Raw genomic sequence first — 24,165 nt, forward strand, 5'->3', positions numbered from 1 at the left:
CCACTTGAAATAGCGAGCATTTTCACAGTTTTTTATTTCTATAGGTCGCTGGAATATCTCAACCCCTAGATGACAAGATCATCAAGAGGATCCACGAGCTTGTTGCGGGGGGAGTTAAGGAAAGATATGAAAAGAGACGGCATTTGAAAATCTTTGTGAAAGAGGTCTTGTTTCGAGATGATCAGCACAAGACACAAACCGATCATACTTCCCTAGGACATCTGACCTGCGCACGCACATGCATCGAGCTACGGTTAAAAACCGCATTTCAAGAATTGACCCGGCAAATGTCCACATAAAAACAGATAAGTGGAGAAAAGTTTACAACGCTGATTCCTTTTTCTTTTGTCCGCACTGAGAACAAGTAAACACGCATATGGAGGTTTCAGTCTGGTCTGAAAATGAAAAAGAAGAAGGTGATCACTTCAAAATGAAGCATTAGGGTTCTTCTTTTATAGCGTATTGATTATGGTATATCTGTGATCTTTGCCCCTCCTTGACGAGACATCCCTTGATTTTACCATACCGCTTTCTTTTGTTGTTGTTGTTATAGATGAGTTGGATGAGGAAGTAAGTCTCACTCAAGAGGGGGGAGAACAAGATTGGGAATCAACTCAAAGAAGAAATGGCAATGCCAAAAGTGTAAAGATCACAGAATATTAAAACTTCAAAACAGTTTGGTCTAAATATCAAGAAATTAATGTTACGAGTAGCAGCCAGTTATTGGTAGAGTTTTATCAAGTCCATCACATTATTAAATTCAGAGTTACTTTGTTTTGAGAGAAGGAAATTGAGGAGCTGTAATATACTTATCATCATGGCAGGACCACATACTAAAATTTGTTTATAAAGACTTTAGGAGGAGAGGGGGGAGACTTGTGACAAGCTGGCTGACATATACATGAACTTTACCAAATGGGTTAAGTGCTCAGTATTTCAATCAGCTATGGCTCAAATTAAACTTTGCTTTAGCTTCAAGTTTATTCCTTTGTTCCTTTGTACGTATGATGCACGATCCTCGCAGTAGATAGCGCTATTTAAGCAATAGCGAAAATCAGACCTGAAAAAAATCAGGCCTGTACGGGATTCGAACCACTGACCTCTGCGATACCAGTGCAGCGCTCTTACCAATTGAGCTAACAAGCCAACTGGGAGCAGGCCGTTAAGTTGATTCGTAATAAACTCGTGAAAGTGATAAATCAGTACAATGAAATATATGAAGCTCATATATTTTGAACTGCGGTATTAGATACGTATGATGCACCATCCTCGCAGTAGATAGCGCTATTTAAGCAATAGCGAAAATCAGACCTGAAAAAAAAAAAACCAGGCCTGTACGGGATTCGAACCACTGACCTCTGCGATACTAGTGCAGCGCTCTTTGATTGGGACCATTCAGGACAGTACCCGGCCTAATACTGAGAGAATATTGACCGGCAATAGAGCATTTTGATTGGTTGATTTTAATTATTGGCCCTCTTACTACTCGAGTCGTGTAATAAGTTTTTATTATTTTCTTTTCTGGCGGGGTAGTGGGGGAGGGGAGGGGGTATTTCTGTCAGGTAACGCTTGCCTGTTCAAGCGTCTTTGCAACCTAAACACGGAGTAACTTCAAACTACCTGTCCACCTCATTTACACGTGTCGGGAGGCTTTGAAGAACGAGGCATAACACAATAGACGCTATTCTTATTTAATGACGTGTAAATGAGTGGTGGGTAATCTGCAGTTTAGCCCAAAATACAAAGAAAAGTAAAAGAACGGTTTGTTTTCAGTGATGGGTTCTCTGCAGTCGATTAGGAAGTTCATCATCCACTGGATTTTGCAGGAGTATTTCCGTTCAGTTCCAAAGAGAATACGTTAAAATGAAGTCGCATAAAGAAGATGAGCAACGTATCCAGCAAAATCAGCCTCTAATTAAATCATGTGGTCATCTGTGTTATGGTGTAACTGCAATCACAAATTCATCAGAGGAGAGGGGAAAGAGAGATTATGAAAAAGCTTAAGGTGAAACGCTTTAGACAGCGCTTCCTTTATTTTTCAATCTTAATTTTTCGTTCCCGCGCCCGAAATGTCATGTTTAGAAACTCTTAACACTGGCCAATTTGCATAATTAAATCAGTTGATAAAACCAAATTTCTTTAAAATTGCCCCTCTTATTCATTGTCATGGTTGAATTGTCCACAAACAACTTGATCAGTGTAATTTATATCCATGTTATCCTCCAGGTCTGACATGTAAGCAAGTGAATCTCTGCCATGCGTGAAAACCCTTAATATTTGCCTTTAATCACGTCACGTGACAGAGGATTGGGTAAAATGCATTTCTTTTATCATAAATTGTTTTCAGTCTTTTTCTTGCTGATCATTTTTGAAATTTTGATAACTGTTAATTACAGTTACAGACTTATTTGACACGAAGATCTACTGTCACCAACATTGTCACCGAGTGCACGCTAAAGCATTTTACTTTTGTTTTGTTTTGTTTTGTTTTTTTATCACAGCCACGTCCTTCCAATGCACCGTGCTAGGATCTCCACTTATCTCCAAGGTGCAATTATTGGACAGAACAAGTTTCACGACAAACGCTCACAAGAATTTATGCATCATACCACTCTAAGATTTACAGAGCCAGTCTTGTTTGAAATCGATTTATATGACTATTATTCAAATGTCCCGCACACTGATAGAGTCAGAGATTTGGTCCGCGTGAGCTCCTCGCATACTAGCGTACCACTTAAAATAAGCTGGTGACGTAATCCTTTGTTTCTTTCTCTCGATCACTACGCGGAAACTGAGCGGGTTTCTTGGAGTATTACTAACTTTTTCATCAAGCCTTCGGTTTCATCTCTGAGGAAAGGAGCAACTTGCAGTAGGACTTTCGTCTAACTATCAGCAAGACTAATTAATCACTGTGTCAGTCAAAATGTAAATCGTCGAGTTAAGATTTGTTTTATCAGAACATGAGCTTCCTAAAGTTGTAGAATTCAGTGGTTTACGAGTTCCGCATCAGTACGGAACGACTGAATTTGAGAAAGGTAAGTGCTACTCTGACGCTTCTTTATCTTCGATTTTTGGGCGGAACTGTTTTCGTTTCTCTTCTCTATTGCGAAATGTGGCGATAATCGCTCACTGAAGCCAAACAACATGTTATAATTATTTAATTTAAGCGTTGATATACCGAGAACCAAACGCTTTCGATTGACTGGCCGGGTATAGGAGTTGTGGAATGTTCTTGGATCTGGTTAATCTTCTATTTTCTTTCAACTTAGTGAGGTTTGCAGGGATTTGTTTGGTTGATTTTTTTTTTTCGTGTGTGGGATCAATTTGAGATAGTTTGAGCTGCTTTGATAATCTACCAAAAATTGAGCGCGAAGAGTAACAGCGCAGGGATCTAATTAGAGTCTTGCTTACAGTGATTAGGAAGACAACAGTCATTGCTTTGTTAAAACGTTTTTCAGTCGTCCTGTTAATATGGATTTTCATAAAAATAAATAAGTTCTTGCTCTCATGAAATTTAAAAAAGGGGAAATCTTTCAACATATATGTCAAAGGCATTTGACTCGTTGCACCCACCACTACTTCTATGCAAGTTTAAAGCGTACGGTCTCCAGGAAAGCGCTATTCAACTCTTTAACAGCTATTTAATTGAACTGAAATATCAAGTAAAGATCGGTCGTCATGTTAGTTCGAGCCGATTTGTGAGTCGTGGCTGTCCTCAGGGTTCCGCACTTGGTCCGTTGTTATGGAATGATGTTTCAGTTCCAGAATGATCTATCCTACCGCCTTACAGCGAACTTGTGTATGTATGTAGACGACCACCAGATTTACCACGCCGGTGCAGATCAGGCAGCTGTCACATCCCAGTCAATGGATAGTGCCAGCTTAGCCAACGTGGTATGACTCTTAACTTGCTAGCGGGAAACCTTAAGAAGTATCGGGTTTTGAACTTGGGCCTCACTCAAAATTACAGTAATGTCTGTGTGAATGATCAATGTTGAAATCGAAACTAAAGATAATATTTAACTTCTAGGAGTAGAATTAGATTCCAAGCTAAATTTCTCTGAGCATATAATCTCTATCTGCAAAAAATTAAGGCTAGCCAGAGAATTGGTGTTGTAATGAGATTATGTAATTTAATTCTTACGAAATCTAAGCTAATACTGTTCAAAAGCGAGGTTTTACCCACAGGCAGCCCCAGCTCACTACTAGAAAAGCGGACGTGACCCTCACAGTGTTCCGCAACGTTTTATATTTATAAAGGTTTGTATGGGATGTTATCAGTTTGCCTTAAAAGAGAGAAAAAAATGTCTTGTTTTGAAATAAAATGGACTTACCTTATTGCCTTGTTGTTTTCTTTGTTGATTCCCAGCGTCTCAGGCCATTTTGAAGCGTTTTCGGCGAGTTAGCGCTATTTCGGTGTGACTTTTTTTTTTAGCAGTTGAACACCAAAATAGCGCGATCTCGCCGAAAACGCATGTACAGTAAAAACATGAACCAATTGCTATGAAATAGTATTTGCATCAGGGCAATAAAAGTTTTCATCCATATCTTGGTATGTTGAAAGCATGAACCAATTGTTAAGTATTTCCTTGCAGCTATCAATAAAATTTGTCAGACATACCTCAATTTACCAAACGTTGAAAGGACACACCAATTGTAAAGTCTTAATTTGCATGGGCAGGAAGGTTTTCCACCCATCCTTAATATACCTGTAAGATTTTGTAAGGATTTATTCACGCTATTGTGTTTGGGTTTGGCCTTACGGCCTCTTTCTGGTCACGGCTACGTAATACACCACCCGCAACTTCCGATGGAGTACATTCTGGTTTCTGTGGCCAATTGGATCGGAGTTGGTTGTTAGGGGAATCTCGATGTAAACATCATAAATTTTTTGAGTTTGAGAACTTTGACCCTCCACGTGGCTTCAGGGATAAAGGTGAACGCACGCACACGGTACGCTCGCACGCTAAAACAGAGGAACGAACTCTTAACGCGTTAGCTGCGTGTTAGTTACTTGCCTCATAGCCTGAGGATCAGGCTCTCTCAAGGGGAAGGGAGGAGGGGAAGAGGGGAGAGGGAAAGGAGAATCTGACGCAAATCTCTCTCGAGAGCCGTGTTATTCAGCCGCTGAACGGTCGAAACGCTGATTGGCTAAGGCGACAATAGAGGAGAACCGGAAATGAATTTGTTCGCACTGTTTGACTAGTGACTAAATAGAGGAATGGCTCCGACCTGTAAGTGGATGATAAAAATAGTAAAAGTTACATCTTAACTCCTTGCACGTGAGTATTGTTTAACCGTGTGTCTCCAAGCGGAACAGGGAAATATCAATGCGCCTGAAAACTCAGATGTGTCAAACAAGAGATGGTTACTTACATAACGAAGGGGAGACCTTTCTCGTTCAGCGATATTCCGGAGAGGACTAAGTCATCTGCTGACTCGTTCCGCTGACTAAACTCATTTAGTCAGCGCAGACTCAGTTCAGGTGGACAACTAGAGAATCGAGCCATTCTTGTATTTCACCGCTGGCAGGAATAGCTCCGACTCATGCGTTTATTAATTTTCTTTTTTTTTTCCTTTTAGGCCAAATAAATTGTACACTGAAATTAAAATCGAAAGAGCTTTTTATTAAGTTCTTCTTAAGTTGAACATTACAATGCTTGTGAATGGAGCCCTCATAAGTTAATACAAGGCCATGTGATGTCTAAAGTTTAATGCAGCGACTGCATGTCACGTTTCGAAAATCAGGCAATGTTACGTGACGCTCTGACCGATATTTTTGATTTACGTTACGCTCTGCTGGAGAAAGGTGGCTTGGCCGCAATCGAGGGAGTTTTCTTCGTGGAACATTGACTGGCAAGAGTACCATATCACCCCATACATTAATTATGCATTCAGACTAGTAGACTTTGTTTTTAAAGTTTTGTCGTGAAAGACAAAGAAGTGGAATGCATAATTAGTGTATGGGGTTATATGGTACTCTTTCCACTTTGAATTTCTGGGAAAATTGTTCATATGAAAGACAAATCCATTCATCGGGCTCCTCGTCTACTTTTGCACAACACCGAAAGGAAGAAAGTCGCGGATTACTTTGCAATTTTTAACAACTCTACTATACCTGAAAAAGGGAAATACTCACGTCCAAGGAGTTAAGATATAACTTATTAACTTTTACTATTTTTATCATCCAATTACAGGTCGGAGCCATTCCTGTATTTAGTCGCTCCAATAGCTGTTAGTACGTCTGAGCCAGCGATTCAGCGGTCGTTACACGGGAACGAGGCTATTGGGTCAAGACCTTAGATTTTCTAGAGTTCCTTTGTGTCATCATTTATATTTCACAAAAACAGTGCTGAGTTCTCCGAATCTTTTGAAGAAAGGAGATGGTAAGGCATTGTATAGCAGTTGGCTGTGTGAACAGGAGTAACAAGGTTGAATGTAAAGGCCTTTCTTGGCATTCGCTGCCCCTAAATGACTCGAAAAGACTAAAAAAATGGCTGATCAACATACGAAGAACCAACACTCCAAAAACGAAAAGTTCATTTTTGTGTAGCGATCATTTTGCCCCAGAATGTTTTCAAAAGTCTCCTGGAGGCGTAAGGGGAAGGCTGAAGGTAGATGCTGTGCCTACTCTTTTCAGCTTTACAAAAGTTCAGACACAAAGAAAAGCCCCACAACACCGTTCGAATATGGCCACTCAACGTCAAGAAACTGCAGGCTTAAATAGTGACGAAAGTATTGCTAACGCCGTTCCATTAACAGAATCAAATGAAGTGGGACAGTCCATAAAAGAAGCAGACAATAGTCAGGATCAGTCTCTACAATTAATTATCAACGAATTGGAAGGGAAAGTAAAACAATTGGAACACGAACTTAAACAGGAGAGAGAGACAAGAAAGACACTAGAAGAGAAGCTTAATCGAAGTTTGTTTAATATCGACAACATCAAAGAAAACGATAATTTAATGAGATTCTACACTGGCTTCAACAGTTATGCTGTTTTTACTACAGTTCTTAATTTCCTTGGAAGAGAAGCAGCAAAACAGTTAAATTACACTAACACTGAACTAGTGCTGAATCCACCCAAGAGAGAGAAGCAAGGTCCAAGAAGAGCTCTCTCTGTGGAAAATGAATTATTTCTCTTGCTGTGTCGTTACAAAGTTGGTCTTTTAGAGGAGGATGTAGCAGTCAGATTTGGTATTTGCCAAAGTCTTGTGAGCCGAATCATCATTACATGGACAAAGTTCATATATTTTAGATTCTCAGAGCTAGACATTTTCCCAACAAGGGAGGTAATTGAAGCACATAAACCTGAATGTTTCAGGAATAAATACAATGGTACAACAGTGATAATTGATGCAACTGAATTGTACATTGAAACACCAACTAATCCTGAAGCACAGCAGCTCACTTTCTCTACCTATAAAAACGGCAATACTCTGAAGGCCCTAGTTGGAATTACACCAAGTGGTAGTGTTTGTTTTGTGTCTAATCTTTATGGTGGGTCTATCTCTGACAAAGAGATAACTGTGAAATCTAAACTCATCGATAAACTTCAATATGGAGATGAAGTGATGGCTGACAGAGGATTCAATATCCAAGAATTACTAGCAAGTAAAGGGGTTAAAGTAAATGTTCCACCTTATATGAATGAGGCAGGACAATTTACTGAACAAGAAATGCTCAACACAAGAAGAATTGCATCATTGCGAATCCATGTAGAGAGAGCTATCGAGCGCATCAAAAACTATCACATTTTAGATTTTATTCCCATTACTGTCTGCAAGAATGGGCTGGTTGACATGATTTTCTTTAATTGTGCTATGTTCACAAACTTTTTGCCACCTCTGGTGAAATGAATTTTTTTCAGAATCTTTCTTGAGCTATTCATTTGTTTGCTTGTAATTGTCTGGTGTTATAGACAGAATCAATATTTTTTAGGTGGGTGTTTCAATAAGGACAGCACACAATTTATTTACAACTGACAGAGTAATGAGTAAAATATTCATATCACTAGTTGATCTGAAATAATCTATTACTGTTAACAATCAAGATAGATTTAATCTTCTGCAGATGTCATATTTATCTGGCTAATAGAAAAAATGCTCATTGTATCTAAATTTATTCAAATGTTCTACATGTTAGTATTGAAAATCAGTTAATGTCATGCAAAATTAAAGTTGCAAGTTTTGCTGGTTCAAAGAGTATAGTGGAGTCAGTTTCCAACCAGTAAAAGTAATTATTACAATAGAAATTCACTTCTCTGTCAATGAGACAATAATATCCATATTTAAAACGATATATTTCAAAAAACACAACATCAGTAATCATAATTTTGAGATCATGCAAAAGTGAAATAATTTATAGATAGTGATTCCACTGTCATGTCGAGTTCTAAAAAAGACTGAAGTACACTGTTACATTAATCTTGATACTTTTCCAAGCCTGGGAAGACCTAAAGTTAACCGTGGATAAGCAAGTTCTACAGCAATATAGTTATCATAAAAACTTTCTAGCTTTGGGATAACTTTCTCTTCTAAATTGTAAATTATTTTTGATGCTTATTATGATCATTTCCTTTAGATCTGATATCACCAGATCAGCCCACTGTAAACCAACACAAAATAGTTGTTGTTGAACTTGAAAATGGTATGGGTGATTTGTGTTAATAAGCAGGCCATGAACAGTCCTCTTGCAAATTCCCCTGCTGCAAACTGTCTGGTCTCTGAAGTACTCTCTTGCATTTCGATGCAGTAATTCTTGTTTTCCTGTGTTCAAACCACTTTTGACAATCACTTTGATTTTTTGTTGCTCTGCTTATCAATTCTCTTTCTTTTTCTCCTACAAAAAGATTTGACTTAATTCTTTTAGCTTTTGCATGTATTTCTTCCAATGACATTGGTTGTTCCTTTATGGGTGAGACAATTAAACTACTTGGACATAGTGGCTCTTTTGATAAAATAGAGTAAAATCCACAATTTAGACTTTCTCTCGAGATTTCTTGAAGCAAGGTCTGATTTGCCTTCTCTGTACTTGGTTCTCTATAGATGCAAAGTCTTGGTTCGTGCAGTGCTTTATTGTGTTTTAAATTCTCTGTGCCAAAAACTTTTCTACTGAAATCAATGTCGTATACTGAGAGTGCCTCCAGCTTTCGCTTTCGTGGTTGATTCCAATTCTGCAATCTTTCTGTACAGGTAAGAAATTCTTGACTACGACCAAGTCTAATGTACTCTTCAAGAGCAAAGCATAGAGCTGCCAAATGTTTACATGATGCAAGTGGTGGCTTACCAGCTGGACAAGGATTACAGTTTCCATATATTATATCACCAGAACCGTCTACTGTCATTTGGATCTTATATTTTAGAGTTTTTTTCATCTCAGGTAAGCATTCGCATTGGATAAAATACTTGCCATCCTCATTCGCAACCTTAATATTCTGGACGTGACCATGTCTGAAAAGACCAAAAGCTTTGCAGTTTAAGCTTTTATAGTCTTTATTACTTTCATCGTCTCTTGCACGCCTAGTAATAAAGTAGCTCATCATATTTGCAATAGAAAACTCTGGCAGTTTGTTGCATTTTTTCAATTCGGTCCACGTTGTTGAAGGCAGGAAATTTTGTATATCTTTCCCTGTTGGCTCCTCGTTAGCATTTGCCGAATTTTCCTTTAAGTTCTCGTTCGATTCTCCTGACAGATGCATCCATTTTTCAGTAAAATTCGCGTCCCAGCCATTCTTAATATAGCTTACGACCCTGAAAAACAAAGATGGTTTTAATTACCGTCTAAAACTATCCTCAAAATATCAATGATATTTTAATTATTTTTACGTACCTTTGAACCAGTTCTCGTTTGTTTCCATCCGCAGAAGCACTCCCGTTTTTTGAGGTTCCTACTCGATAGGACAACCATGATCTTAAGACCTGTTTAGTAATGTTTCGGGGACAATTACCATTCAACAACTGTAGTTTCTCTTCAGCCGAAAAAAAAGCATATTTCGGCTGTGATTCCTCGTGGGTTTCCATATCTTTCCTTTGATTTAGTTCTTGAAACATTTCTTGACCCAATAGCCTCGTTCCCGTGTGATGACTCCTGAATCGCTGGCTCAGACGTAATAACAGCCATTGGAACGAGTAAATACAGGAATGGCTCCGGTCTCTGATCGTTTGCCTGAACTGAGCCAAGACTGACCAATTGAGTTTAGTCAGAGAAATTTGTCAACGGATAACTTAGTCATCGTCGGATCACCGTTGAACGACCTCGCAAAACAAGATAGGCCCTCTCCTCGTTATGTAAGTAATCATTTCTTGTTTTACACATTGGTGTTTTCGCTCGCATTGTTATTTCACCGTTCCGCATGGAGACACACGATTAAATAATACTCACGTGCAAGGAGTTAAGATGTAACTTATTAACTTTTACTATTTTTATCATCCAATTACAGGTCGCAGCCATTCCTGTATTTAGTCGCTAGTCACTGTTTGTGACGACGCCATCTTGAAATGCCGAGATTCAATAATTGCTCTTCGACGTCTCTAATAATGAGCGAAAACAAGTTTCTAAAGTGTCTTCAGACTGCTCTAGAATATTTTCCAGGAATGACTTTGAAGTCGAGTCAACTCGAATGCATAAAAAAACTAGTTTTGTGCCATCAAGATGTTCTCGGCGTCCTTCCTACAGGTTGCAGGAAAAGTTCATTTACCAGATTCTACCAAAGTTGTTCTGTTTCATCTGGAAAGATGTAAAGAAGAAAGGAAAGGACTTTAAGATAATTATAATTAAACCTCTCGAACTTATTCGACGCCAAAAAGTCGATAAGCTCGTAGAATATGGAATAAAAGCTGTGACATTAGACTCGAGCAACAAAGGAACCTTAGCGAATGCAGAAATAATCTTTGGTAGTGCTGAGCGGGGGTTATCCGAAGGAAACAAACAGGAACTTAAATCTGGTTCTTTGATGGATGCGTCGGTCTTGGCTGTCGACGAAGCACATACTGTTGAAACTTGGTGAGTCCGAATCGATTTGTGTTTACGTTCGTTTGTGCGAGCGTTTTAATTCAACTCTTGAGGACAGTTGATATATGACCCCACATCTCGAATATCAGGGAAACCGGAAAAGGTTTTGATTGGCTGAAAGGTTTTGTCACGCGTCACGAACTACAAGGGGGCGGAATGGCTCTCGATATAGATTTGTGTCAGGCTCTCCTCCCTTCCCCTCCCCTTGAGAGAGCCTGATCCTCAGGCTACTTGCCTCATTAACTTCGCAGCCATTGTCTTGGTTCGCACGGTACAAACAAAGGGAAGTGTTATGATCTTGCTTGCAACTTTGCACGATAGAACACGGTGATCGTACCAATTTTATAGCACGCCTCTTACGGTTAAAGTTGCCTTCGCTTTCCACAAGAAGTACTTCCTAGGCTTTAAGACTTTTTAACTCACCCTCACGCCCGGCCGACATGCGATACTCAAGATCAGTGCAACTAAATCGTCGAACATAAAGGAATATCTCGACTTTTAGTCCATCATTTAAAACTGTGTTTGAGTTTTTTTTCTTCATTTCCGAATTCCTTCTTTTCTTAAAACAGCTTGCCAAACACAGGCCGCTCTTGAAATCATGCGGTTCTGAAGGTAGCAATCATAAGCTTTTTGAAAAAATAGCAGCGATCCTGTATGATGCAAAGGAAATCATTATGGCTACTCCGTTGAGGGTAAATTGTGTTCTCACCGTGTTTGTCCATTCTGCTAATCTTTGAGGCACTATCAATTTATATAGTTAAATTTGTAAACCGACAAGTACGACAGTCCGTGTCATCTTTTTTTTTTCTTTATAAGGACGGAGTTTACAAACTTTAAGCGTTTTAAATTCCTTTCACTGTCGTCACCTAACGTGTTGTACCTGCATTATTTTGGGCAGATAAATGATTTTCTAGTCAACGTCTCACCTTCTTTATTCTCTTAATAATTAGCAAGGTTTACATGGTACAAGCAGCCAAAATCAAAATAGCTTAGATGGCGGTTTGTTGAACAATGGTTAAACTCACTTTGCGGCTAAATGACTCGTTAATACCTTCGACAATTTTAATTTCTAATTATCCTCACGTTACAGTTGCGTTACAGTTGCGTTACAGTTGCGTTACGCAAGGTATGGACCACACTACTAAAGACTAAGAGCTCGTAAGATGCCAAGATCCGTGTACAGTAAATAATACGCGGCTTCGCTCGGAAAGCTTCGTTTTGCGCTGGCTAACTAGCGGTTATTTATTTTAGAAATTTCGACTTGTATAGAGTGCGAACAGCGACCACGTAGGAGACATGGAAATCTGGTGAAAAAGGACTAAAAAAAAATGCGGTACTGGGCTTATTAACTGTATGAAGCGATAAAAATTTATATTTAATAATGTAAGAATTAAGTTTAAAAAAGTAATTCATGCGTTCAAACTAAGCTCTTCCGGACCTTGTGAAACACTTGCAGTGGGAAGGACTAGAAAGGAACATACGAACCATTCGTGCTAGTCCACCCTCCCACCCATCCCACCCCAGGGGAGAACATCCATCACACAGTAATCTCGTGTGTGGGAAATTTACGTCTCCTACCCCAACCCTGCAGGAGACGGGACCTCCATTTATTCGTCCCTATCCGAGAAGACAATAAATTTGCATTATGATAGTTGCTCATAACACAAAAATGTTTTTTTTTTTTTTTTGTTTTCTCTGGTGAATTAAGTTCAGTTTATACACAAGAATTTGGCCAAGTTTTCTTTCCATGTCTTTCTCGATTATTTTCTCAACGTACTCTTTAACTCTTAGAACAAGAATTTTCGTACGTAACAGTACTTACACACCTGCAGGTCGTCAAGAAGTTTTTCGATATATTTGCGTGTCCCAATTCATTCTTATTTTCTAGGTTAATACTCCCAGCACTTGAATAAAGTTCATTTATATTTTCATTCCCTACCTATTTATCCATTCAAAGTCAGTAGCTTTAAGTTTAATTCACGTTAGCAGGTCTTTAAAATTTATAAAAATATGACTACTGTGAAGGTGTGTTACGTCCATGACATGACTCACAAAGAAAAAATTTATTTAATTTATTTGAACGAACACTGTTTATTTGTTTGTTTAAAACGTTCCATTCATTTTCTTCAAGAAAGAGAGCATTTTTGCCAAATATAATCCTTGTTCATTGCGGCTCCACATCTGATTAAATAATATAGCCCAACTGGCCATCTAAATTAACCGGAGAATTCTGCGTAGTTGTCGGAGAATTCTCCAATCTCGGATACCTAAGGAACACCCTGTAAGTGACTAAGATAGAATTTCTTTTTACAATATCGATACGATATCAAGCAGACAGGTGATGAGATGAAAGAAAAAATTTAATGTCAATTAATATAGGATCATTAGTTGATCCAATTTACGAATTTCTCCAAACCAACATCATAAGAATTGTATTGAACATAATAAGGAGAATTGCTAATGAGATCTCGGGAGTGGAATGGTTAAGGATTGTTTTACTTCTGGAGGAAATGCTTGCATGCATACCAACAGTCATAATGTAACATCTGATTGCGGCCGCCAATATATATTGGAGACACAAGAGCATGGATCAAACCAACACATTTTGACTTTCTCTCCCAACCACTTTATGTGTCCTTGGCTGGTGTGTTTTTTGTAGAATCAAATCCTTTTACATTCTTTGTTGTGAAAATTGAAGTTCCTTGTTGCTTGTTATTTTTACGGATTTTGTCTTGTGCAAATCAGCCTTAAAGGATTTTGTGCCAAAGTTCACTTTGGTATTAAGAGAAATTCATTGAATGTGACAGGAATGGCTGTAACCCATGATGATTAAGCAAAATATGATAAAATACAGTTAATATTCTCTTGTTAAATAGTAAAGATATTATTTTAGTTACAAACAAATCCCTCGGTTTTTTTTTTTATTGTAAGTATTACAAATACGTTGTTGCATTTTTTGCATTTGTTACAGTTGGCATTCTTTTAATTAAAATTGTTTCCACTTTTAATTTGTAACTGTTCATTATTAATTGCTCATGTCACTCACTGTCTGGCGTGGATAGGTTATGGGAAAAGATTGTGGCCAAAACAATGGGCACTGAACTTAGTGTGAGGGCACTGGCTGCAAACAACATTGCAGAAGGGAAGGCAGAAGGGTAAAAATCTCCTCACAATTTACTGGCTTGGATATCTTTTATGAAATGCCCAAAATCCAAGGATCAAGATCATTAAAATTAATCCTGAGATATTGTACATGAAACTTTGCATAATAATATGTAACTAGCTTTGAACAAGCGGAGTTATATGTATTCCAGGCCTGTCAGAATTCTGCGGCAGATTTATCAATGAGAAAAGTTTGTCTTCATGCCTCGCACTGGACCTTGCATGCCATGCTGGCCAGCATTCTGGTAACATTCTCTTCCCTTGACAGCACCTACATGTAAGTTTAACATGGATTTGCTATTTTTGTGATTGACAAACAAACCGCCTTACACCTTCTGCATGTTTTTTGAAGACAAGATGACAAGATTCTTCTTACACAAGGAATATATGAAATTCATATATCTGAACTGGGGTTATAGAAACGTATTTTGTGCATGATCCTTGCAGTAAAGAGCCCTATTTAAGCAATCTTATGGGTTTATATTGGACCAATTTTATGACCTCTCCCAGTTGGCTTGTTAGCTCAATTGGTAGAGCGCTGCACTAGTATTGCAGAGGTCGGTGGTTTGAATCCTATACAGGCGTGAATTTTTTCAGGCCTGATATTTACTTTTGCTTAAATAGCGCTCTTTACTGCGAAGATCGTGCACAAAATAAGATTTTTCTTATTTGCTAACTATCTGTTTATTTGTTCTGAGATCAGCAAATATGATGTTACATTTAGCAGTGTTTGCATCAGATATCGATGTTGACTGACTCATTAATTATTATTTTGCAGAGTCCAGTTATGTTTGCTCAGCAAAAAATTGCCTTTGAATACTGATGTATTCAGAGGAATTTTAAATAAGTTTTGGAAAAGCTCTTTTCTAGGTAGGCTTGGCAGAGAGGTTGAACTTATGCAAATCATCAAGTCATTTGGTGCATTAAAATTATTTTTAATAATTATTTTCCTTGTGCGCCTTGTTAGGTACTGATACTTCATGGAAGATGGCTGATAACACGTGGTGTAAACTGATTGTCAAGTCACAAACTGCTCTTGGAGGATTTCAGAGTATTTTCTTCACTACATTGCTGAGTGCCATTCTTGTCACTCTACAAGTTTATTATGCCAGTGATAGACTTAAGTTCAGCTGCGATCCCGAACCCAGTGATTTTATCAGAAAATCTTGCTATAACAACTACATTGACACAATCAGCAAGCCTCATGGGTTAATACCTCAGAATGTTGTGACCTTAACCTTTACTGTTTTGTGTGCATGTTGGATTGGCTTTGCAATATTTGGTGCTGTGACCCTTTGAAAGATCCAAAGATCAACAGGCAATGTAAAAATCAGAAAGACTTTTCGCTGCTTCTACTTTATCCATGTGTTCTTTGGAATATTTTTCCTGGGTGGTATGTTGGGGCTGTCCTGCAATTCTCACGCTCGTTAAAAGTCTTTGAATTTAATCTTTTGTTTTCAAGAACTTTAAAACCCTTAAATTTATACTCAGGTCCTTGAAAAATTCTGAAAAGTCCTTGAAAGTCCGTGTAGATGAATCAAAGTCGAAGTTTTCGTTTACTTTTGGTGTGGAAAGTGTAAGTTTTTTAACACAAATCGCGAGAGCGAGTTTTCCTTTCAAATCCCGCATCCGATTATGATGTTTGACACGTGATATAATATTTCTATTTCTATTAGTTCCTATTTAATGTAAAAGGTCTTTTAATTTGAGAGCCAAGGTCTTTAAAAAATGATTTAAAAAGTCCTTAAAAGTCCTTGAATTGGGTTCCTGAAAAAGCACACGAGCCCTATCCCTGGCAATGCCTGGCAGTGGCTGTCCAATAGAGATATTATCTCCTGACAGTGTCTTTCCAATAGAGAGACTATCTTCTGGCAGTGGTTGTCCAATAGAGATATTATCTCCTGGCAGTGGCTGTCCAATAGAGATATTATCTCCTGGCAGTGTCTGCCCAATAGAGATATTGTCTCCTAATGATGATGGTTCCTCCCTTGCAATCCATGTCTATGATCTTTATGTTCAGTACCTGATATGTAGTGTCAGTCTCCCGCATAGATCCTCCCTGGGAATCCAGGGAGGATCTCTAGCTCAGAACCTTATAGGTAGTATTATTTGCATAATTCTTACATGGCAATCCATGTCTTTAATATCCATGTTCAGCATGCCTATAGATAGTTTCCCCTGCATAATTTGTTCCTGACAATTCATACCCAGGATATTCATGTTAAGCACCTCATAGATAGTGTCCCCTGCATAGATCCATCATGGAAAACTATGCCTATGATCTCCATATTCAGCACCTCATGGATAGTCCTCGAGTTAGATCCATCTTAGGAAACCATGCCTATGATCTGCAAGCTCAGCATCCTATAAATGGTGCCTCCTTCAGAGTTCTTCCCTGGCAATTCATGCCTGTGATCTCTTTGTTCAGTAAGATAGTGAAGGTTTCAGAAGGTTTTTACATTATTTTATTTGCCACTTTGCCACTACAAAGGGGGGGGGGGGGGTCAAAAACTGCCTCTCAGTGTTTTCAATCCCACCTATCTTAAAAAAAATCAGCAAGTTGGGAAGTGTCAGAGAAGTAATTAATAAAACTAAAATATCCACTGGTTTATTTGGGGGGGGGTAGAGGGGAGCTGTGTTGCTAGGGAATTCGAATTCATTACACATACCGATGAATCTAGCGACGTTCCACCGTGAAACCGTTTTAACCAGATTTTTCAGCTCAACATTCCTCCCAAACTAGATGAGAACGGAGCCAATCGTCTCAACAACTGTTTCAATAATTATTTCAACATCTGATATCTGATAATGTTAATATTTCTCTTAGAGCCTGGGACTATTCAGGCAAATAGGTTAGCTTAGCGGGGGCAAGAGAAAGACTGATATGTTGACAATTTTGTCACCGACTATAAATGCAGACTTTCCCATAAAGTAAAGTAAAGTAGACTTAGAAGACTTTAAAACATTTTTTTAAAGTCTTCGGATACAAATATCTTCTCTTAACTCCACCTCGGCGGCTTTCTTTAAATCTCTAAAGTATCGGAACGTTGATTTGATTGCAAATTGATGTTTTAAAGGTTAACTGAATCCATTACCAAAAGGTCCCACATTGGTCACGATTCGGAAAAAGAAATCTGCTTTAGTGTAAACCAGGTCTGAGATATCCTGCTCTTGAGGGAACCTCATCGACGTATATTTAAACTAAAGATAGACACAATAGACACTTTTCAGGTACTCAGCTCTGTGCTAGTTACTCTCCTTGTGTTGAATTCAATGGAAAGTATTTAAACTGCATTTCCTCATGTTCGCATTATCAGCCGTAAGTCCATACACAAGGGAGTTAGGATGATTAACAATTGGTTCAAGCTTTAGCGTGCACCATCGAGTTATGGCGTGCACTATCGAGTTATGGAGCACGCAGGAAGTTTGGAGAGCACAAAAGAAGCGTAAGAGTTGCCCGAGGCGAGAGCCGTAACCATAACTCGATAGTGCACAGCTGAAAGCATGAACCAATTGTTTTAGAACATCCGGTGGAATTGTGCATCAAATCCGACGCGAAAAACGGACAACAATATCAGTTGAAGCGAATCGTGACGGCGCTGATGCCGAGTCTCCTTTATCTTTGTTTCTCTCTTTTTCTGCCTCATTTAAGAACACTAGCCCAAGGGAAAAGGTCGAAACATTGTCATCGTTTTCGGACTAGTAGGTCGAGTCTCTGTTTGTATCCATTATTGTAGCGAAATATATTAGTTTTCCCCGCGCTAACAGTGGCCGCTCGCGCGAAAAAAAAATTTCTGGCGAAGTCGGATTTGCTGACGCTATCAGCTTGCAACATCGGGATTTTGAGCACGCTTACGTATAATGAATTTGATTGCGCGACTCTGCTAGCTATGTTCTAAAAGTACTTAAACTGTATTATTCGTTCGTATTATTTACTAACTATTTTCTCTTTTCCTTTAGCCATAAGTGCTTACATCACAGCGTTGAAGACTTCCATTATAGATGAAACGGAGTTCCAACCCAAGCTGCTTACCTCTCACACCATTTCCAACGCTAAAACAGATGAAGTATTCACTAATCTTCTCATACAACATGAAAGAAAAGCACTCATCGGGAATGGCAGGACAAATACAAGGAGGGAAGACCTTGAGTATTACGGAAAAGTCAGTGGTACTCCAGTTAAGTACTGCTATGAAATATTTCCCAGCATGAGCGATGATGAGGAGAATCCTAATTCTATTCTTGTCTTTGGGAAAGCAGGGATTGGGAAATCTCTGTTTTGCCAAAAGATTGTTCGCGACTGGGCGAAGAATGAATTATTTAAAGAACGAGAAAACACTAAAGTTCTCAGATTGATTTGTGTGTATTTGTTTTCTTTCCGTCAATTGAATTTGTTTGAAAATAACTATGTAACTTTAAGAGAAATCTTAACCTTCTCGTCGCTACTGGATGACGACTCTAACATTGATGACTTTACGTTTGATTACATTGTAAAGCATCCCAAGGAGTTTATAATCATCATGGACGGCTATGATGAGTATCCAAAGCAAGACTACATCACTGGAAACTTAGAAGAGCATCCCAACGACGCTAGACATAAAATGCCGGTGACCGCATTATGTTCAAAACTCATCAAAGGGAAAATCCTAAAAGGGACTTACGTCTTGATTACCTCGTGGCCTGATGAGTCGGACAAGTTGGGAGGAATCCGTTTTAAACGGTACGTGGAAATTGCGGGATTCTCGCCAGAACACTCAAAGAGTACACTGAAAAGTACTTCAATAAAAACGAAGAGATAAAGAACGCTGTGCTTGAACATGTCATGAACAATGCCAACCTTGTCAGTTTGCTCATATTCCTATGCTCTGTTATCTGTTGTGCTTTGAGATGGAGTATACCCTAACCGAATCAGGAAATCCTCATGGCCTTCTTGTTTCAACAACCGACATTTACACAAAAGTTATTGATATTTTTGAACTTAAGCACTGCGCCGAGTCAGAATACAGACAGAAAGAAATTCCTGAACAATTCAAGCCTCCTCCGGTCATCAAAAACACATTAGAGAAATTATCAGAACTAGCGGCTAAACTGCTGCTTGAAAGTAAGCCAACATTTGATGAAAGCGAGATATAGGGCGGTTTTGAATTGGAAGAAGTCAGCAAACTGAAAGGTAGCGGTCTTCTTTACTGTGGTCAGCCTTTCAGGACTGCATCGATTACAACCACGAGACATTTCAGCTTCACGCAACCCACTGTTCAAGAATTCTTGGCCGCTCGTTGGTTTGTAAAGGAAAATCGCATTCCAAACGAGAAATGCGCTGCAATGGTTTTCCAATTCATGGCTGGAATTTTGTCAGTTGAGGGAAATGAGAAACTGATGGAAGAGTTGTTAACTAGTCGTCAAGTTTCAGAGTCTGTTATTGAATTTCTCAGAGCAAGGTGTTTTAGTGAGTATCGAGACAGAAAATTCGCAAAAAAATTCATTAGGAACCATCCCAAAGCATTCTGTAGTTCATACGGTGTCATGTATTTTGACCGTTTATCAGATGTTCACTGCATTGCATTATCATTTGTGTTGGACATTTTCAGTGAGCTGAATAAAGAGGAAGCTGGAAAGGCTCAACACAGATGTTCTGATAAGTTCGTTACTGTTAAGAAGTTGGAACTTTACGAATCACCGCCAAGACTGTCTGGATTACAACGAGTCTGTAATTCACTCAACATTGACTGTTGAATGCGTTGATGTTATTAAAAGATTAGTAGTGAGTAAGTTAGCCGCACTAAATCTGCTGTTTATACCAATCACTGATACCGGTGTTGCCATTCTATGTGAAGCTTTAAAGCATCCATGCTGTAAGCTAATAACACTAATTCTGAGGATTAATGAGATCACTGATACCGGTGTTGCCAGGCTATGTGAAGCTTAACAGCATCCAAGTTGTGAGCTAAGCACTCTAGAACTGGAGATTCATAGAAGTACTGATACCGGTGTTGCCAGTCTATGTAAAGCTTTACAGCACCCAAACTGTAAGCTGACTACGCTAAAACTAAAGGGTGATTTGATCACTGATACCGGTGTTGCCAGTCTCTGTGAAGCTTTACCGCATCCAAGCTGTAAGCTAACCACACTAGAACTGCCTAGGTCTACAAATCATGAATGTCAGGAAAGTCTTCAAGCAATAGCTCAGACACACCGATCAGCTTTACACCTGTCCTTCTTTTCTTAGTAAAATTAGCGCTTTTTTAACTAAAATTAATGCTTGCAAGTCAAATCTTTATTTTGGATCAAAGACTTACCAAGTAGTTAAAGTATTATAGTCATAGGAGTGAAAGCAACGCTCAATGTACATAAAATCGCAAAGATTTTGCAAGAAATTTTTTTTGCTTGTTACATGGTTCATTGTACTTGGTTTGTGGGTGCAGACTGCTCAAGGGTAGTGACAAGTAAGACTTGGGGAGGGGTGGGTGGATATTCTTCGGTGAGGCTAATGAGCGACTAAGGAGGCTTTAGGACAGAAACGTTTAGCGAGAGTTTTCTCGAGGAAAGAGAAAAGAGGAAAATCTCCTCTCATCCGATTCTGGGTTATTACTTGGTGAAAATACACCCTTCTGAGTACTGCAAAAATGAGATACTTTTTTCTTTTATTTTTATTAAACAATTTTTTGTCTGTACTGTCAGCCATTACACTGTACTGATCGTTGTCTAAATTAGTCGTCCTCGTTTAAAATGTCCAGCTTTGTGTTCTGGACGAATTACATGTAGAGAGCTGGGTCGAGAGATAAGGTACGAGGTTAACTCCTATTTGAGAACCCAGCTTATGTATGCGCCGCGAGTTTTGACCCTTTAGGAGTTAGTTGCCGTGCTGTATCTGAAATAAGACTGGTTCACAGATTGGGCGTTTACTGTTACTCACGCGAGGTCTCACCCAAACCGCGGTCTTTCGCAAGCAGTGAGCCTTGGGGATGCTCTAAAGGAGAATTGATGTCATTAGATACGATGAAGGTGCTTCCACTATTAGCTTTTGACCCTCTTGACACTGTTCCAAAAAAAAAAATGTTCAACTAAAAGGCTCGGCTAAATTGAAGACGATTTTTTTTAAACAACGGCTAAACTTTGTTTAAAGAACCCGCCCTTAATCTTTGTTTCACCTAATATCTCGGTTCAGCTCTGTTAGTGCAACTTGACTAAGACAAAAAAATGGCGATAGAGAATATGATAGACATATTTTTTAAAATTTGACTTAGGGGAAAACCAAATATGACACGTTCGTGGTATCTTTCTTATGAGCAACTCCAATCTTCAACATGAGAACTCGACTGGCCCCTTGTAGCCCTTTATGGATCGTGCTAGTAAAAGTAGCATACATTCTATCAGTAGCATTGCTCAACTGCATTCCTAGTGGTGATTACAATTAGGTGCCATCATAATCTGCTTCCGGTGATCACTCATGTAGTTAATTTGTCTCCTGCAAGTGGCCAAGTACCTGATAGATTCAAGGTTGCCATGTTGAAACCATTGTTAAAAAAGAGTGGAGCTGGTCATGAACCATTTCCCAACTTTCGTCCTGTCTCGAGTTTATACTTTTTGTCCAAATTAACGGAAAAAGCAGTCGCAACACAATTTATGGACCATCTGATAATGAAGGCTTATTAGAAGAATTTCAGTGGACACAAAAATCTTTCAAAGCTCTGAGTGGACTGGCCCCAGATTACATTAATAACCTATCATTTAACCGCCTCCCGGTTAGCTCAATGGATAGCTCAATGGATAGAGCGCTGGACTGTGTTGCGGGAGGTCGAGGGTTCGAGCCCCGGCCGGACCAATACTCAAGGCCTTAAAATAATTGAGAAAAATATGCTGCCTTTCTATAACATCAAGAAATGGTTTAGATATTCTAGTCTTCACGGATAGGGACGAATAAATGGAGGTCCCAAACAATATGGGTAACCATGCTCCGCGTAAAGACATTAAAATTTGATTACTATTACTATTACTATCATGACGGTACAATGACTTTCGTCGCACACTAAGATCTTCAAACAACAGGTTGCTTGATGAGCCTAGAGCGAATCTTAAAACGTATCGTGAAAAGGCTTTTTCCGTGGCGACACCAGGGCTTTGGAATAAAGTACCACTCCTGATCACGCTTTCATCATCTAATCTTAACACTTATCTCTTTAAGCGTGGATTTGACTTATAATGTTACTTATTTAATTATCTGTTGCCTTCCACAGAAATAGTGACCTACTGCTCCTGGTTGCTTTTCTTCTGGTGCCGCTTTAGATACTCAGCACTTACAAGGGGTGGGGAACGAAAAAAGCAAACGTCAGTTGTGTCTTCAGCTTTGGTAGGTGACAATTGGTGTTTCCAAGAAGGCGCTTTGAGCCCTTGAAGCAAATTGAGCTAGCGGCAGATATTGTCCTTGTTTTCTTGCCTTTTTGTTTTTGTTGTTGTTTTTGTTTTTTACTGTTATTTTCATTGATTGTTATAAAGAGAATAGCAGTTCAAGTTCTCTTGGTGGTATAAAGAAAAAGGAGTCGTCTGTTCGAAGTGTTTAAAGTATCACAGCATGTCTACAGATGATCTGCATGTCCGATTGAGCGCGCAAATTCCGTCGGCCTCGGCCATCGACCCCGCTCTCAGGGCATTCACCCCATGATCGATGCAAAATCCGAAAAAAATAGGAATTTTTCATAAGGTTTACAGTTGCATGATTTGAACTACAGCTTGTACTTATGGCTAAACAACGCTCGTTTCTAAGGAAACCCACTCTAGTCGTCAAATGCGGGGTATTTGCAGCACGCTACAATTTGATTGAACAAAAATTCAACGAAGGTAGTTCTGATGGCAAGCAGCTTCTAATTGAGGTTTGGAATCTGCATCCCAGGAAATGATTATTTTTTATTATTTAAACAATGGTATGGCTCATTGTGCCTCCCACCTGGCAAGTTCTGTTGGAGGAGCTATTCATACTTCTTGGACAAAAAGAAAAATCATCCTATTCTTGATTCTCCACCCCAACCACTCACCTATCGTTACTACCTCATGAAAAGAGAATTATAAATCAGTCAAGTTCAATCTCACCTTTTAGCTGAAGTCATTGCCGGCCTTGATATTTTCTCATTTCATTTGATAACCTAACAACACTTACAAAGCTTCACTAATGTACGAAGGTAGACATAAAAATTAGCGAATAGACCACTTTCATAAATGGCTGCCGGATTAATATTCTTTTGTTTAAATTTGAATTAGCCCTTCTGGCCTCGCTTTAGATAATGTATTCTTTTGAATTTTGTATTGGAGAACGAGGCCAGAAGGGCTAATTTAAATTTAAACAAAAGAATATTAATCCGGCAGCCGTTTATGAAAGTGGTCTATAGTTTTCATAATTGGATAAAGGGGGCAAGTTTCTAAAGAAGCTGTACTGCTGCGTGGTTGGGAGTAACAAGGTTATTTGGGTTTTATTCAACTGAGTTGACAAAGTAAATTGGCCACCCTAAAGAGTTTCAAAGCTGACATTTGGACGGTGAGTCCTTCGTCAGAGCGAATGGCGAAGGGCTAACGCTCGAAACGTCAGTTGCAAAACTCTTTACGGTGGCCAAATAACATTATCAACTCAGTTGATAAAGCCAGAATTACCTTGTTTTCGTAAAGTGGTCGTCGCCATCTGATAGTAGAATTTACCTATCTTTAATTGAGTGCAACTAGTTCGTCTTTGGTTATTATCATTTGAATTTTTATGATTTCTTAGAATTCTCAAAAGGTGGTTCCACAAGAGCGAATCACCCCTTTAAATTATACATTAAAAGCGCGAGACTCAATTGTTATAAGTATTCTTTTGTTATTAGAATAGTTCCAATCTGGAACGATCTTCCAGAGACATAGTGCAGGCTGAAACCCTTCATCATTTTAAAAATAAGTTTTATCATTATCTACTTAATAAATTTTCAACTAGAACTGTGTCAATTAACGCCTGTTTAACAACTTAGT

At 38.8% G+C, this 24,165-nt stretch overlaps 3 protein-coding genes and 1 long non-coding RNA gene across 6 annotated transcripts in view; 3 read left to right on the top strand and 1 right to left on the bottom strand.

Annotated features, from left to right (window-relative positions):
* Positions 1 to 24,165, top strand: part of LOC111346639 (uncharacterized) — a 327,471-nt gene that overhangs the window by 178,837 nt on the left and 124,469 nt on the right. The gene's annotated exons all lie outside the window — the stretch shown is intronic.
* On the top strand, positions 53 to 978 carry LOC148726279 (uncharacterized). Its single transcript, XR_015989422.1, has 2 exons — positions 53 to 416; positions 554 to 978. It is a non-coding gene; the product is annotated as an uncharacterized LOC148726279 (long non-coding RNA).
* On the top strand, positions 6,301 to 8,205 carry LOC148726280 (uncharacterized). The gene has a single exon (XM_088727040.1). It carries the CDS (start codon positions 6,384 to 6,386, stop codon positions 7,857 to 7,859), a length of 1,476 nt encoding a protein of 491 aa, XP_088583166.1. The 5' UTR covers positions 6,301 to 6,383; the 3' UTR covers positions 7,860 to 8,205.
* Positions 8,666 to 10,053, bottom strand: LOC148726281 (uncharacterized). The gene is made up of 2 exons (XM_088728548.1): positions 9,832 to 10,053; positions 8,666 to 9,752 (listed from the first exon to the last, which is right to left on the bottom strand). The coding sequence occupies exons 1-2, from the start codon at positions 10,050 to 10,052 to the stop codon at positions 8,666 to 8,668; spliced, it is 1,308 nt and encodes a 435-aa protein (XP_088584674.1). The 5' UTR covers position 10,053.

This window comes from Stylophora pistillata, chromosome 7, assembly GCF_964205215.1.
Source record: "Stylophora pistillata chromosome 7, jaStyPist1.2, whole genome shotgun sequence".
Classification (NCBI taxonomy): domain Eukaryota; kingdom Metazoa; phylum Cnidaria; class Anthozoa; order Scleractinia; family Pocilloporidae; genus Stylophora; species Stylophora pistillata.

Excerpts from the sequence above, each read along its gene's own strand:
- LOC148726281 (XM_088728548.1), bottom strand. The coding sequence starts at position 10,052 with ATGTTTCAAGAACTAAATCAAAGGAAAGATATGGAAACCCACGAGGAA. Across the intron at positions 9,753-9,831 it reads AAACGAGAACTGGTTCAAAG|GGTCGTAAGCTATATTAAGA; the intron begins GTACGTAAAAAT and ends TTTGTTTTTCAG.
- LOC148726280 (XM_088727040.1), top strand. The coding sequence starts at position 6,384 with ATGGTAAGGCATTGTATAGCAGTTGGCTGTGTGAACAGGAGTAACAAG.